The 17,594-nt window shown below is 43.3% G+C and overlaps 1 protein-coding gene across 5 annotated transcripts in view; it reads left to right on the top strand.

Annotated features, from left to right (window-relative positions):
- Window positions 1-17,594, top strand: part of reep1 (receptor accessory protein 1) — an 80,794-nt gene that overhangs the window by 48,806 nt on the left and 14,394 nt on the right. For 3 of the 5 annotated variants that reach the window (XM_087991281.1, XM_043704827.2, XM_043704742.2), the window contains exons 5-7: window positions 568-681; window positions 4,855-4,905; window positions 13,648-13,798. In XM_087991281.1, the coding sequence (XP_087847407.1) occupies window positions 568-681; window positions 4,855-4,905; window positions 13,648-13,798 (316 nt within the window). The remainder of the gene's footprint in view (window positions 1-567; window positions 682-4,854; window positions 4,906-13,647; window positions 13,799-17,594) is intronic. The other 2 variants (XM_087991279.1, XM_043704904.2) reach the window with 1 other exon arrangement.

Here is a 17,594-nt window from a genome sequence, read left to right as displayed (position 1 = left end):
CTGCTGACCTTACCTGGTCTGGACTACATGTGACTCCAGACCCATAGAAATGAGATTGATTCTTTACTGCCTCTGGGCAACTAGGGATGGGCAATAAATGCTGGCCTAGACAGTGATGCCCTCATCCAATGAATGAATAAATAAAAAAGGAAGAATTCAATGTCAGTTGTTTCAGAGAAAGTGGGATCAGGATCTAGAATCTTAATGTAGTGCAATGAGGAATTTGGAGCCCTGAGTGTTCATATGCGAGCAGGTTTGGTCCTCAAATCTGTCGGTTTGTGAATTGGATAATACCTCAAGTGAATTGATGAGTGGCCTCCCAGGGTGACAAAATGAACGAATTAACTCTCCTGCAACTTCATGCAGAGTTGATGCAGCAGCATGTCTTGGTCAAAAACTGGTAGGCTGGTCCAAAATGCCTAAACTATATCTACCCATTTTTCAGAGGGACGGGAGATAAACAGGGTTGCTTAACATTCCATCAGCATGAGTAAACTATTTCAAAGATTGCCACCTGTCGTTCCAGTCAGTAATATTTTCTCAGACGTTTCCTTCTCTTCATCACAGGAGATTGATGACTATTTGAGCCAAGCCAAGGATCGAAGCTATGAAGCTGTGGTGCAGTTTGGTAGACGTGGACTGAATGTGGCAGCAACTGCTGCTGTCACAGCTGCTGCCAAGGTAACAACCACAGGGCAATTAACTGATATCCTTGGGCTGTAACTCACTTGTATTCAATTGATGGTTGGCCCAATAGAGAGAGGCTGAACATTGGCATTAATGCATAATGGTTAGTTCTAGATGTCCAGGACACTGCTCTCCCCTGTTTCACTTTCATCAAAATCAATGGAAATAGGAAGGGTTAAACAATAGGAAAGCTGAACCAATTTTGCTAATGCTACACAATCACCCGAAGTCAACATTTCAACAGAGTTAATGTGCCCTCAAACAGAGATGTTGCTGAAGGTTATAGAGATAGACAAAGGTCTTGAACAATCGAAACGTGTACGTTATTCAATGTATGTTAAAAAGGGAGTTTGGGTTGGCAGTAGTTTGCTCAGGAATTTTGGATCAGATTAGTAGGAACAGTGTAGGCATATTGATGGTACATTGAAGCGAATGGGCTTGATGAGTTTAGTGGCCTTTCTCATTCCACAGTTCTTATATTCCTGTTGTTAAACTTGAGAGGGTGCAGAAAAGATTCACAAGGATATTGCCGGGACTGGAAGGTTTGAGTTATAGGGAGAGGTTGAATAGGTTAGGGTTTTTTTTCCCTGGAGTGTTGAAGGCTAAGAGGTGACCTTATAGAAGGTTATAAAATCATGAGGGGCTTGGATTGGGTAAATAGACAAAGTCTTTCTTCCAAGGTAGGGGAGTCCTTAACTAGAGGGCATTGGTTTAAGGTGAGAGGGGAATGATTTGGAAAGGATCTGAGGGGTAACTTTTCAAGAGATGGTGGTGCATGTATGGAATAAGCTACCAGAGGAATTGGCGGAGGCTGGTACAATTAGAATATTTAAAAGGTATCTGGACGGGTATTTGAGTAGGAAAGGTTTGGAGGGATATGGGGCAAATGCAGAGAGTAAGGTGGTCGGAGGGGGAAGTGGCCAGAGGGTGAGGTGGTCAGAGGGTGAGGTGGTCAGAGTATGAGGTGTGACCACTCTCACTCTCTGACCACCTCACCCTCTGAACACCTCACCTTCTGACCACTTCAACCCTCAGACCACCTCACTCCCTGGCCACATCACTCTCTGACCATCTCGCCCTCTGACCACTTCACTCTACAACCAACTCACTCTCTGCGTTTGGCTCATATTCCCTCCAAATCTTTCTTATTCAAATGCCCGTCCAGATACCTTTTAAATGGGGCTCGTTCAGATTGGGATGTCTGGTCAGAGCAGACAAGTTCAACTGAAGAGTATCTTTCTGTGCTGTATAACTCTATGACTCTAATAAGGCAAGAGTGAAAGTTGACCTTTCCAATTACCATTGAACACCAGCCTCATTCCATTTGGCCTTATTCATGGTTTATATTCATAAATTTGTTTAAGATACCAACACCTGAAGGGAAAAGTATTAAACTCCAATTACTCCAATTGAACTCCAAAGTGGAAGCTCAGACCTTTGGCTTGGATTGTTGTATGACTGAGGGGCATGTCACGACACTGTGGATGTGCTGACACATTGCACTACTTGGGCATTGGGCCGGAAATTTAAACTTCCATTGGGAAAATCCCCAGCTCCCCAGATCTACCCACAAATATCTCCAACTCTTGTGTTAGAATAGTACACCTGGGATAGTTCTGATGTACCTATCAAGATCATTTCCTAGGAAATGTTAGAGATATTAAAAATGATCTAATTTCAGGGTAATTACATAACTGATTTCCCAAATCAGTTACACTGTCCACCCATCTATTGCCCCTCACCTGACCTGACTACCTCACAATCAACCAATTATCCCCTGACCTGACCCAATTACCCCTCCACTGACTACCTAACTGCCCCACCAGACCTGATACAACATGACTCTCCGACCACCTTACTCTCTGAGCTCCTTACTCTCTGACCACCTTACCCTCCGACCACCTTACTCTCTGGCCACCCCACTCTCTGACGACCTCACCCTCTGATGACTTCACCCTCCGTTCACCACACTCACTGACCACCTCATCCACTGAACACCTCACCCTCCGAACACTTCACTCTCTGACCATCTCACCCGCCGACCAACCCACCCTCCAACCACCTCACTCACTGATCACCTCACTCACTGAAGAAGGGCTTATGCCCGAAACGTCGATTTTCCTGTTCCCTGGATGCTGCCTGACCTGCTGCGCTGTTCCAGCAACACATTTTCAGCTCTGATCTCCAGCATCTGCAGACCTCACTTTCTCCTCACCCTCCAACCACCCCACCCTCCACACGCTTCACTTTCTGACCATCTATAAACCTACCCATCCTGCTCCCCCCATTCACTCAGTCATTCATTCACTTATTCAATAACAATTAAATTGCACCTTTAAATTTACCATATACCAACTAGCTGCATCAATAAAGGTGCATTGTCTTCTGTTGACTCTGTGATTGGAGCTCTCTGAGAGATGATATTCTCTGTATTTCTGTTAAAGGTGTTTTTTTTTAAGAAATGTGGAACTGTGTCAGGTCAAGGGAATTTTCAAGCACACATCAACCTGGAGATAGCTTCCTCTCCCCACAAGATCTCCCCACCCATGTGTCATCATCTCAATATTCAGGTTATGTGAGGTGAATGATCTCATCCTTGAGCCTGGAAAGTAATTAGGAAGCTATGGAAATCAAAGACTGCAACGTAACCCTGTACATTCAATAAGAGGTTGGCATTATAGATTTCTTTGAAAAGATCCTGTGCTGAAAACCTGTGTTTTTGTTCAGAGACCATTTCAAGCTAACTAATATACCAGCATCTGTGCAGCCCTGGGTATGCCACCATGTTCCAATTTTAACTCCAGCAGGAGACCCAGGAAATGGTGCAAATGATAAAAAAGAACTGCTGGAGGGATCCTGCAGTTAAAACAGAGGACCTGGTAAAATCCATGCAGAATTTTCGGCCCATTACTTCATGCAATAACATGCTGTAATACACAACTACTCGAATTTTCTGATGAGACCCATCTTTTTCAGATGGTTGGAGTATGATTTCAGAGTTCATTTAATCATGATGTTAAATGTGGTGAAATGTGTCACTAGGGATTCAGGTTATGAGAATAAATGACCGTCAGTTAGTCATTGGAAAGGTTAGAACTGATGCCATTGGAAGTGACACATGTAAAAGGTGACTTAATGGATGTCTTCAGTGTGATGACAGGTCAAAATCACTGACAAAAGGTCAAGAGAGATATAGAGAATTTTTATTTTGTTCAAAGCTGTTGGGATCTTGAACATTCTATCTGAGAAAAGATGGTGGAATTTCATCCTGTAAATTATTCTAAAAGAGATTTGGACAGGTAGTGAGCATGAGGAACCTACAAGGTGTTTTTGGGTCTACAGCACAGAAAAAGGCTCTTCAGCCCTTCGAGTCTGTGCTGGTTAAAAACAAGCAACCTAACTATTCTAAATCAAAACCAGAAATTGCTGGGAAAACTCAGCAGATCTGGCAGCATCTGAGGAGAGAAAGCGGAGTTAACATTTTGGGTCCAGCGACCCTTCTTCAGAACTGATTGTTGCTAGGAAAAGGTTGGTATATATGCAGAAAATGGGATAGAGTGGAGGGGCGAGGTGGAGGTGAAGTCCTGAGAGAGAGAGAAAAACAACAGTTGAACAGACAAAGGAAGGGGTAAAGGTCAGTCTGGGAGAATCAATAGCTGGGGAGCATTAGTGGCTGACAATGGGTCGTTTGTGGTAGCAGACCATGTGATGACAGGGTGTGGGACATGGAGGTTAGGCTGAGGAGATGGGAGAAGGTGCTCGGGCCCTAAAACTATTGAACTTGAAATTGAGTCCCAAAGGCTTCAGAATCCCCAAGCGGAAAATGCAATAGTTTTACCTAACTATTCTAATACTATTTGCATCACTTGGCCCATAGCCTTGTATGCCTTGCCATTGCAGTGTACATCCAAATACTTCTTCAATGTCATGAGGGTTTCTGCCTTTACAGTCCTTTTCTGCAGTGAGATCTAGATTCCGACCACTCTCTGGTATTACAGACAAACAATTGAGGATATGGGACTAGGTGTGGCTAGTTTGACGAATAGTCAGCAGAGCCAAACATAGTGAAAGTTCTCCTTCAGCACTGCATGTTCTCATGACTCTATGATTCTCTTAAAGACTGTGTCAGCTTTCACCGGATTTCCATAACTGCTTTTTCTGCATTAGGTATCTCACCTTCTCAACTTAATCCTATATATGGAGCTAACAGAGAAGAAGGTAATGCAGATTGCACAAATATTAACTCCCACACTAAGAATTCACTTTGATTTAGATTCCTTGCATTTTAATACTTGCCTAATGCCATTAATATAAAGGTGGATGTGACCCTAATTTGGGCTCTTGTAAAGAAAGAAACACAGTGTATTTTAGTTTACAGGAAACCAGCATTGAGGCCATGAAAATGCTTTAGCATTGGCTGATTATTGGGGATAGGCACTACCATGAATGAAGAGGAAGAAGTCAACCGGGGCTACCACTACTCCAATAAACTCTATTACTTTCGAGTGACAACGTACTTTAATTATAGGTGCAACTAAAGTGCACATAGGGTTAAGAAAAATATGTCATTGTTAACTTTTCAGATCAGTGACCTTTTATGATGAACTTGGATTTTCCTGATCCCCTACAACAATATTCTACTTTACGAGGGAAGTGATAGAGCTGAAAGTGGGGAAACATTTGCTCGGTTTATGACGATTGGGGGGGGGGGGGGAGGTTGATCAGCTGCAGATCTTGTTAAACTGCCTAGAAATTGGAACCCAGCAGAATAAGCAATTTGTTTTTAATCGCACCCGAACGTCTTATAATCTAATCTCACCAAAAACGGTGAGGTTTGCTTATATGCTTGAGTGTTGGTGTACATTAACTGGACAGTAACCTGAGTCTCAGATCTTTTAAAATGACTGCTTGAAATGTACTGACCAAACTGCGTGTGTGTTTTGGATTGTTGCATGTGCCATTCTGTTTTGTTGAGGGAGCACTAGTGATAACACACTAGTTTTGGTGTAGTGGATCAGTTGCTCATGAGTCACAATTACATCACTGATACTGATACAGGGCAGAAACAAGTATTTGTTTGGTGCTGAATAAAACTGAAAACCTTGCAAATGTGTAGCAACTTTGTCAGCATCATACAAAGGAAGTTGGGTTCATTTTGGGCATGGTTCCAAAAGTTTTAAACTACCAGTTCCATTTAAGATGTTATTCACTTCTACAGCTTTGGATATTAGGCTCACACTCCACACACTGCTTGGAAATAAATATATGCTTAAGAGAGCTGCATGGATTTTGTGTGATAAGATAGTATTCAGATTAGTAGGGGATGAGCCTTGGTTAGTGTCAATCATAGAATGAAATAGTGTATTAGGAGACCATTCTTCCTATATGTCTCTGCTTAACATTTCTCCCTTGCTGTTTTCCCATGACCACACCCACGATTCCTTTTCTAATAAACATCTAATTTCCTTTTGAATGTTACATGAGAATTTACTGACATTCCAATCCCTGGGATAATTAGAGACAGAGCTATAGATGTGTAGATGTGTACAGCATGGAAACAGACCCTTCGGCCCAATTCGTCCATGCCAACGAGATGTCCTAAATAAATCTAGTCCTATTTTCCAGCATGTGGCCTATAACCCTCCAAACCCTTCCTAATCGTATACCCATCCAAATGTCCTTTAAATGTTGCAATTGTACCAGCCTTCATCACTTCCTCTGGCAGCTTATTCCATACACACACCATCCTCTGTTTGAAAAAGTTGTATCTTAGATTCGTTTTAAATCTTTCCCCACTCACCTTAAACCTATGCCATCTAGTTTTGGACTCCCTCACCCCTGGGAAAAGACCTTGTCTGTTTACCGTATCCATGCCCCTCATGATTTTATAAACCTCTATAAGGTCACCCCTCAGCCTCCGATGCTACAGGGAAAACAGCCTCTCAAACCGTCCAACCCTAGCAACATCCTTGTAAATCTTTTCTGAACTCTTTCACGTTTCACAACATCCTGCCTATAGCAGGGAGACCAGAATTGCACACAGTATGCCAATAGTTGCCTAGCCAGTGTCCTGTACAGCTGCAACATGATCTCCAAACTCCTATACTCAATACACTGACCAATAAAGGTAAGCGTAACAAATGCCTTCTTCACTATCCTATCTACCTGCAATTCCACTTTCAAGGAACTATGAACCTGCACTCCATGGTCTCTTTGTTCAGCAACACTCCCCAGGACCTTACCATTAGGTGTATATGTCCTGCTCTGATTTACCTTTCCAAAATGCAGCACCTCACATTTATCTAAATGAAACTCCATCTGCCACTCCTCAGCCCATTAGTCCATCTGATCAAGATCCTGTTTTACTCTGAGGTAACCTTCTTCGCTGTCCCCTACACCTCCAATTGTCATGTCATCTGCAAACTTACTGCCCATACCTCCTATGTTCACATCTAAATCATTTATATAAATGATGACAAGCAGTGGACCCAGCACCGATTCTTGTGGCACACCGCTGGTCACAGTCCTCCAGTCTGAAATGCAACCCTCCACCACCAACCTCTGTCATAGAACATAGAACAATACAGCGTAGAACAGGCCCTTCGGCCCTCGATGTTGTGCCTACCTGTGAACTAATCTGAGCCCATCCCCCTACACTATCCCATCATCATCCATGTGCTTATCCAAAGATTGTTTAAATCTCCTTAATGTGGCTGAGTTAACTATCCACAATATCCCTATAATCCTTTACGCCATTGACAGTCAAAAGAATTATCAACATTAACCTTAAATATACTCAAAGACTGAGCTTCCACAGTCTTCTGGGATAGAGTATTCTAAAGATTTACAACCCCCTGTCTTCTATCTTCAAGCCAGCTCTGTATCCAAATAGCTGGTTTCCCCTCTATTGCGAGTAAAGTAACCTCGCTAACTTGTTTACCATGGGGAACCTTGTCGAACGCCTTACTGAAGTCCATATAGATCATGTCTACCGCTCTGTCCTTATCAATCCTTTTGTTACTTCTTCAAAAGACTCAATCAAGTTAGTGAGACATGATTTCCCACGCCCAAAGCCATGTTGACTATCCCTAATCAGCAATTCAGGCAGCATCCGACAAGCAGCAAAATCGACGTTTCGGGCAAAAGCCCTTCCTGATGAAGGGCTTTTGCCCGAAACGTCGATTTTGCTGCTCGTCGGATGCTGCCTGAATTGCTGTGCTCTTCCAGCACCACTGATCCAGAATCTGGTTTCCAGCATCTGCAGTCATTGTTTTTACCTCTATCCCTAATCAGTCCTTGCCTTTCCAAATACATGTAAATCCTGTCCCTCAGGATTCCCTCCAACAATTTGCACTAGACCGATGTCAGGCTCACCGGTCTATATTTCCCTGGCTTTTTTCATCCACTCTTCTTAAACAGTGGCACCACATTAGCCAACCTCAGTCTTCTGGTACCTCACCTGTGACTATCGATGATACAAATATTTCAGCAAGAGGCCCAGCAATCACTTCTCTAGCTTCCCACAGAGGTCTAGGGTACACCTGATCAGGTCCTGGGGATTTATTGAACTTTATCCATTTTAAGACGTTCAGCACCTCCTCCTCTGAAATATGGACATTTTTTAAGATGTCACTATTTATTTCACCATGTTCTGTATCTTCCATATCCTTCTTCACAGTAAACACTGACACTACATACTCGTTTAATATCTCCCCCATCTTCTGTGGCTCCACACAAAGGCCGCCTTGCTGATCCTTGAGGGGCCCTATTCTCTCCCTAGTTATCCTTTCGTCCTTAATGTGTTTGTGGAAACCCTTTGGATTATCCTTAACCCTATTTGCCAAAGCTATCTCATATCGCCTTTTAACCCTCCTGATTTCCCTCTTAACAATACTCCTACTGCCTTTATGCTCTTCTGAGGATTAATTTGATCCATCCTGTCTATACCTGACATTTGCGACCTTCTTTTTCTTCACCAAACCCTCAATTTCTTTAGTCATCCAGCATTCCCTATACCTACCAGCCTTTCCTTTCACCCTGACAGGAATATACTTTCTCTGGATTCTCGTTATCTCATTTTTGAAGGCTTCCCATTTTCCAGCCGTCCCTTTACCTGCAAACATCTGCGCCCAATCAGCTTTTGAAAGTTCTTGCCTAATACCATCAAAGTTGGCTTTCCTCCAATTTAGAAATTCAACTTTTAGATCTGGTCTATCCTTTTCCATCACTATTTTAAAACAAATAGAATTATGGTCACTGACCCCAAAGTGCTTCCCCACTAACACCTTAGTCACCTGTCCTGCCTTATTTCCCAAGAGTAGGTCAAGGTTTTGCTCCTTTTCTAGTAGATACGTACACATAGTGCATAAGAAAACTTATACAAACTTAACAAATTACTCTTCATCCAAGCTGTTAACTCTATGGCATTCCCAGTCTATGTTTGGAAAGTTAAAATCCCTTCCCATGACCACCCTAACATTCTTATAGATAACTGAGATCTCCTTCCAAGTTTGTTTCTCAATTTCCTGCTGACTATTGGGGGGGTCTATAGTAAATCCCAATAAGGTGATCATCCCTTTCTTATTTCTCAGTTCCACCCAAATAATTTCCCTGGATGTATTCCCAGAAATATGCTCCCTACTACAGCCATAACATTATCCCTAATCAAAAACACCACATCCCCTCCTCTCTTGCCCCCCCCCCATCCTTCCTGTAGCATTTATATCCTGAAACATTAAGCTGCCAGACCTGCCCATCCCTGAGCCATGTTTCTGTAATTGCTATGATATCCCAATCCCATGTTCCTAACCATGCCCTGAGTCCATCTGCCTTCCCTGTTAGGCCTTTTGCATTGAAATAAATGCAGTTTAATTTATCAGTCCAACCTCATTCTTTGCTTTGTTCCTGCCTGCCTAGACTATTTGACTTACCCTTTTTCCAGCTGTCCCAGGCTCAGATTGATCTCTTTCCTCACTATCTCCATGGATCTCACCCCAATAACACCCCCCCCCCCCCCCCCATTACCTACTTTTTAAATTCCTGCCGAACGTCCTATATGCTGTCCTCAGAGTCTCGTCCTTTTCTCTTCATATGTCATCAGTTCCAATGTATATAATGACCTCCTACTGGTCCCCCACCCTTTTGAGAATATTCTGCACTCTATCTGAGATATTCTTGATCCTGGCATCTGGGAGGCAACACACCATTCTGATGTCTCACTGTCAGTTGCAGAAACGTCTGTCTGTGCCTCTGAATAGAAAGTCCTTTAACACAGTCAATCGCTTCAAACCTGATGTACCTCTCATTACATTCAAGCCAATCTTGGTACCAGAGCTACATTCCCCTGAGAGTCCATCATTCCCATATTTTCCAAAACGCCATACAGCCATACATTCCTACACTCCTGTCTCCCTCCCCTACCTTTCCTGGAGATAACCCATCTACCTGGCTATATCTTCAATTTATCTCCCTTTCCGTAACTACCATTCATCCATCCCCTAACTCTTGTAAATTCCTCATTGCCTCTAACTGCTGCTCCAATTTATCCATGCAATCTGATAGGATTCACAACCAAACACACTTCCTGCAGACATAATCATCAGTAATATGGAAATTCTCTCTAATCCCCCACATCCAACATGAAAGGCACATCATTCCACTAAAGACCATCTTTGCACCTTAACAGTCTACAGACTCAGAAAATAGCCCAGTCTTCATGCTCTAAAAACACTGCTCCAGGCTAACTTAGCACCGCTGTTTCATATTTTCAAAGTTTAACCAAGAGACAGATCTCAGTAAAAACAAATGATCAAAAAGGAACCCACACTACTCATTAATGTAGATTTACAAAAGAAAGAGAGTTTGCACATTCTCCCGTGTATGCGTGGGTTTCCTCCAGGTGCTCCGGTTTCCTCCCACAATCCAAAAATGTGCAGGTTAGGTGAATTGGCCATGCTAAATTGCCCGTAGTGTTAGGTGAAGGGGTAAATGTAGGGGAATGGGTCTGGATGGGTTGCGCTTCGGCAGGTCGGTGTGGACTTGTTGGGCCGAAGGGCCTGTTTCCACACTGTAAGTAATCTAATCTAATCTACACCTCAGAAATGAGCCATTTAGCTGCTCCCTTGCTGGGAGCTCTTCTACATGGGTTTCTCCAAGGTCAGCTGTGAATTTCACTGTTTGTCTATTTTCGTTAAAATTAAATCTGATGTCCAAAGATACTTGAAACTAAACAGCAAAAGCAGCAGCTGTACAGGTCACTGCTGGGTCAGGCAGCAGTGTAGATTTATTTCTCTGTTTGATTCACTTCCATGTAGTCACTGCCTTTGTCTCCCTTCCACCTTTGTAAAGTGCCATTGTTCTGATGTTTTTCCCCAAAGTTCCATAACAATGTAACAACTTATAAAACAGTAATTACTGCTTTTAGATTTTGAGGAAATCAACTCCACACCTAAAATACCTCAAAAAAGAACAACTGTTACAGCCTCAATTTTTTCCCGTCCTCCATCTTGGATTACCTGGAATCCACATTCTAGTCAAGCTCCTGGGAACTCTGTACAAGACCTTCACAAACTTCCTATTTGTCACGACCACATTAGTCACTTTTAAAAGAAATACATTTATTATGTTGCTACACAATGACCAGGGTAATTCCTTCCTAACATCCCTGCAAATGAAAGAACACATCATTATACATTAAAATACACACCTTAGATATTAACTCTGCAATATTACTGGGTGAGCAGTTAATGTGTGTCACATATTTTCTCAGCTGTTTTATTGAAAATGAACAAACACCTTCATCCCTTTATTTTAACCGAGTCGAAGCCAACTTTTTTTAACAGCTGGTGCCAATTACTGAGGTCTGAAAATAAAAGGCATCTTATCTAAAAGGAGGCACCTTTAAAAGTCTTCCCTTGGTCCTTCACCAGCCTATATTCGCATTTGAATCCTGCAAGGGAATTGAATCATTTCTAACTCCAGGAAGAGAGCAGAACTCAGAATCATAGAATTGTTATGGTGCAAAAGGAGGCCATTCAGCCCATTGTGTCTACACCGGCTCTCTGAGCATAAATATTTACATGGTGTTTAAAATAATAAGTATAGCCAAATGCACGCAGTGGGTAGCGACTCAGATGTGTTCATTCCGACAATCCCTTTCACTGCAATTTTTCCTCTGACATTTCCCCGTTTTCATTGTTCACCAATGTGGATTCACAGTACCCCTTGCCTACAGTGATCCTCTAATCAAACCTGGGGCCCTGATCTCTTCAAGCAAGAAAGCTCTGGGCCAAACCAAAAGGGGCTAACCGCCCTGTCTTAACTGGACATGAGGCTTGAAGCACAGAGGGAGGATGGGGATTTGGGGTTGGGGTTTGAGTTGTGGGAGGCATACAGCATTCAACTTAGCCAAATATAATGGGTAACTGTCGATGCTTATTCTCACATGCTGTGGGTGGCTTGCCGATTGGGAGAGCTGAAAATGTGGCAGTGCTGTGGTGACCTGGAACCATCTTTAAAGAGGATTTTTGAGATACAGTAGTAGTATCCCTTCCTCTTAGTCAGAGGCTTGGGTTCAACTCCCATCTGCTTCAGAGATGTGTCATTATGTATTTGAATGGGGTGATTAAAAATATTTAAAAGCCCCTTAAAGGAAAGATCGAACTTTTGATGGGGCATGGTGGCAACATCATTTCATAGCAGCAAGCTACTGCACTACAATTATCCGAAAAACCCCAAGACAGGAAAAGGTGCATTTCAGAATATTGAAAATCTTCACTAATTCTTACCAGCACTTTCAAATGGTCTTGGTGGCAATGTTATATCAGCAGGCCACCTTCAATTGTGGCGGAAGCTGCTGAGGATCACTTTCAATATCACAGGAAGTGGCCAGAGATTTAAATGGCCTTGAACTATTTGCATGCTGCAGACACAGCTCACCACCACCTTCTCAAGTGCACCTAGAGATGGGCAATCAATGCTAGCCCAGCCTGTGACACCCAGATCCCAGGTAGATATGATTTTTAAAAAAATTCCATCTAAAATAAAACATAGGATGTACGACATAAGAGAATGCAGAACATAAAACAGCACAGAAATAGTCTGTTCGGACTACCATATCCATGCTGACCATGATAGCATTCTCAACTAATCCCATCTGCCTGCACATCTTCTATACCCCTCCATCCCTGCCTGTATGTGTCTGTTTAAATGCCTTTCAAACTTTGTTATCATATCTAGTTCTACTATCTCCCCTGGCACCCTCTGTGTAAAAACGTGCCTCATTTCCTTTAAATTTTCCCCCTCTCGCCCTAAACCTATTTCTATGTATTTGATATTTCCACGCTGGAAAAAAGACTCTGACTGTCGACGCCTCTCAGAATTGTATATACTTCTGCCAGGTCACTCCTCAGCCTCTGACACTGTAGTGAAAACTATCCAGGTTTGTCCAACCTCTTCTTATGGCTAAGACACTCCAATCCAGTCACTATCCTGGCAAACCTCTTTTGCACCCTCTCCAAACTTTACACATCCTTCTTATAGTGTGACAACCAGAAGTGCACACAGTACTCCAAATACATCCTAACTAAAGTCGCAACGTGACTTACCAACTTTTATACTCCATGCCACGACAAAAGCCCCAACCGAGGGCATGCATGCCCTATGCCTTCTCTACCACCTTATTCACTTGTGTTGCCACTTTCAGGGATCCATGGCCTTGCACCCCAAGATCCTTCTGATTATCAATGCTCCTAAGGATCCTGCCTTTTATTTGAACCCCAGGTTTCCAGCTCAGAAGCAGGGACTGCAAGGATGAACAAGACCAAAGTCAGTCTCACCGGCAAACAAAGATAATAACACTGTTAAATATGGAGTCAAGAGACCTCTTCTGCAATGGTAACAATCCTGGTATGAAGGTCATGTTTTTTGTGGTTAAAAAGAACATCCTTTGCTGTGCCACAGGGACAAGGAGCTCTCTCAGAAAGGCTTAGAAGCTTCAGCATGCAGGATCTGACAACAATTCGAGGGGACATTATTGATGAACAGATGAGCAATGTGCAGCCTCAAGCCCAGAGCCCACTGAGGAACATCACAGAGACAGTTGATAACTCAGGTGAGCTTTGTTTCCCCTACAGAGAAACTAACATATAATGGGTTGCAAATATGGTCACTCATAAATCCAATAAATAAACTGGGAGAAATTTCTTTACTCAGGTGGGCATATAATGGTTGGGGTGAACAAGTACAGAAGATAATATAAGGGCTGAGGGAATGATTTTGTTGTTTTACGGATGTGAGTATCACCGACACGGCCAGCATTTCTTGTTCAATCCTAATTGAACTGTATAACGTGTTGACCCATTTCAGAGTGTAATAGAGTCAACTGCATTGTAGTGGGTCTAGGTGTGTAAGCAAGGCCAGGTAAGGAAGACAGGATATTGACTCAAAAGATATTGGTCAACCTGATGGACTTTTACAAATGATAACAGCTTCAAAGTCACTGTTGCTCAGACAAGCCCATGTTGCCCATGACACCAGAGTATTATCCTGGGTCTCTGGGTTACTAGTCCATGCCATTACCTGGACTACAGGTAGTCTGCCACCTCCCCTGTAAGGAATGCTTTCCTTATATCAACAGAACTAGGGTAATGGGGAGGAGAAGTCATGCTACAGCTGTACAAAGCTCTGGTTAGTCCACATCCGAGTGCAACAGGCAGTTCTGAGCACCACACAGTAGGTAGGATGTACTGTGAGAAAGTGAGGACTACAGATGCTGGAGATCAGAGTCAAAAAGTGTCATGATGGAAAAGCACAGCCAGTCGGCTGCATCTGAGGAGTAGGAGAGTGATGTTTCGAGCATAAACCCTTCATCAGGAATGTGGGGGGGCCCAAGGGGGCTGAGAGATAAATGGCAGGGGGGTGGGGCTGGGGGAAGGTAGTGAGAATGCGATAGGTAGATGAAGGTGGGGGGTGATGGTGTTAGGGTGATGAGTGTATTTTGCTTGGAGAGATTAACATGTAGTTTAATCAAAATGAAACCAAGAGCTGAATTTTACAAGGTGGGGGGAGTGAGGGTATGAGTTGTCAGGTTGAGGCAGATTCATCGACTCATTAACCTTTGCAGCACAGAAGGAGGCCAGTTCACCCATCCTGAATGTGCCAATATACAAAGTTCTGACCACAATAATCCCACTTTCCAGCTTTTAGCCCAAAGTCCTATATATTAAGACAACACAAACAAACATCGAAACACTGCTTAAACGTTATAAGATTTTCATCATCCTCTCAGCCAGCAAGTTGTAGACTTCCACCACTGCCTGAATGAAATAAAATTCTCCTTAGCTTTCTTCACAATCTTCTATCACTTAAATCTATGTGCCCTGGTTATTGACCTTACTGCTGATTGAAAGATTGTCTTCCTATTCACCTTAACTATGCCCAACATAATCTTATATCTCTCTGAACCTTACTGCTCCAAAGAAAACAACTCAGTCTAACAATTCCATCCCAGTCCATTGCTCCCAAAGTGATCTCCTCTATATTGGGGAGATCAAATGCAGGCTCAGGGACCTATTCGTGGAACCTCTGCTCTCTGCACGCATCAACCAACTCGACCTTCTCATTGCTGTCCATTTTAATTCCCCCTCCCACTCCCCCAGCGACACGTACATTCTTGACCTCTTCCACTATCAGAATGAGGACAAATGTAAACTGGAGGAACAACACCTATTATTTTGCCTGGGAAGCTTACAGCCCAATGGCCTCAATATTGACTTCACCAGCTTCAAAGTCCCTCCATCTCCAGCCTTATCACACGTCCAGCCCCCCTCCTCCTCACCTCCCTGACCTAACATAATCTATCCAACTTCCTATCAGCTCCACCCTTCCACTGACCAATCACAATAATCCTCTACCTGCATCCACCTACCCTTCCCCCAGCCTCCCCTATATACTTCTGGGCTCCCCCCCAACAAGTCGTGACGAAGTGTTTTGGCCTGAAACGTTGAATTTCCTGTTCCTTGGATGCTGTCTGACCTGGTGTGCTTTTCCAGCTTCACATCTATTGACACTCCAGCATCTGCAGTCCTTACTGTCTCCAATATCCTAGTAAAACTCCTCTGCATTTTCTCTAGTGCAGTCACATCCTTCCGATAGTATGGTGACCATGACTGCATGCAGTAGTTCATCGGTGGCCTACCCAGCATTTCATATAGTTCCATCGCAACCTCCTTGGGTAAAATGAGGGGCAGATTCTGTCACTGACTTGCTGGCTCCCCTCCCCCTCAGCAGTTTAATAAGCCCTCAATGAGTGAGGCAGACCATCCCTGAGGAAGCCCCGCCTGTGAGAGCAAATGTTCGGCTGCTCTCCTCTCCCAGCAGCACCACCAGGAACTCTGGCCATTGCTGCACCTGCAACCAGTTAACCACCCCCTCCTTCCTCCCCAACTCCTGAGGAAATCCTTGACTGTGAGGTGAGTTCAAGGGTCCAACTGGTTGACAGGGGTAGGAGGGTTTCACATCTATGAGGATTGGCGGGGGGGAGCATGCAAGGGTATCTTTAATGAGAAGCTAGGTCTGTTACCTGCTATGCTGGTCTCTCTCACTGTGGATAAAAACACAGTGACATTGGGAGGAAGGCAGCCCTAAATGTCTGCAATTTGGTCAATTAGGGGGTTTTATTGGCCCAAAGCCTTGTTTAGGAAAGATTGCATCAGGGATGAGTAGAGGAGAGGAGGCAGTGGGCACGGGTGCTGCTGCTCAGGACCCAATTATAAGAACAAAATTGGTTTTAAAATTGATTTCCATTTCCACTGTTTGCCAAAGTGAGATTCAAACTCAGGACTCCAGAGCATTTTCTCTGGTTTAATAGCCTAGCGATAATACCACTAAACTATCGCCGTCCCATTTTTTCTCAGTGTAGTCTATTGCTTTCTTTACTTGTGTTTTTGTTTTGTATTTTTCACCTTGGTTTATGGCTCACTATTTCCCACCTGTAATTTTACTTGCTAAAACTCAACATTTTCAAGATGGTAGGCCCTGATGGTTATATCTCCTCGCGTGCAGGTCATGTAAGGAAAGGAGGGGATAGATGAAGCATGTGAGAGAGAGAGAGAGAGAGAAAGAGAGAGAGAGAGAGGCATTCATGCCTGAGACATTCTTGCCATACCCTCCCTTAACTGTAGGTTAAAAACTAAGTTGGTTTCAGCTGGCTGTGGGTGAAGAGTTCTGTCTCCTCTGCCTCTGATTCATCAAGAAGCAGCTGCAGAGATCTATTGTCTCCTGGCCTTATACCTTCATTCCAATCTCGGGATGGGAATCACCCTCCTTGAACTGTGGAGCGACTGGTTATTTTCAAGAAAACTTAGGGTATGCCTGTTGGTGTTTAGAAGCAAAAAATGGTGCAATGCTACATAAAGGTGGGGAAGAATGTTTTGTTTGTCCAAGGATAACTCTTTAATTATATCACTGAAATAAACATCCAAGGACATGGCTAAATGCTGTGCTTTTAGAGCAGCATTCCCCTCAATGCAGGACTTTATTAATAGCTATTCTATTTCAGGATCCCACTTGTAATTCTACCATCCCCAGGTTACTCAATCTCCCTTTGATTTATGGGCAGCTATGGCGCTGTTTTCTAATGTTGATGAGATGTAGAATAGTGTTCTTCGGTTCTGGGCTTTTAATTTTTTGCCAATGTATGGATATGGATAACATGCTGCAAAACAAGAGAAACAGATTTGCAATGAGTAGGCGTCAACAAAGGCCAGTATCCCATCATCAAGTCACCCTTTTTTTACACGTGCATAGTATATGACACTGACCCAGCTAGCTCAGAGCCAGCTCTCAGAGTGAACAGGATCTCTGACACTCCTTTACCTAAAATTCTATTTTATTAAACAATACAGTTT

Source organism: Chiloscyllium plagiosum, unplaced genomic scaffold (genome assembly GCF_037043375.1).
Source record: "Chiloscyllium plagiosum isolate Xiang-an unplaced genomic scaffold, Cpla_swu_hap1 HiC_scaffold_1, whole genome shotgun sequence".
NCBI lineage: Eukaryota > Metazoa > Chordata > Chondrichthyes > Orectolobiformes > Hemiscylliidae > Chiloscyllium > Chiloscyllium plagiosum.
This window is presented reverse-complemented; position numbering and strand designations above follow the sequence as displayed.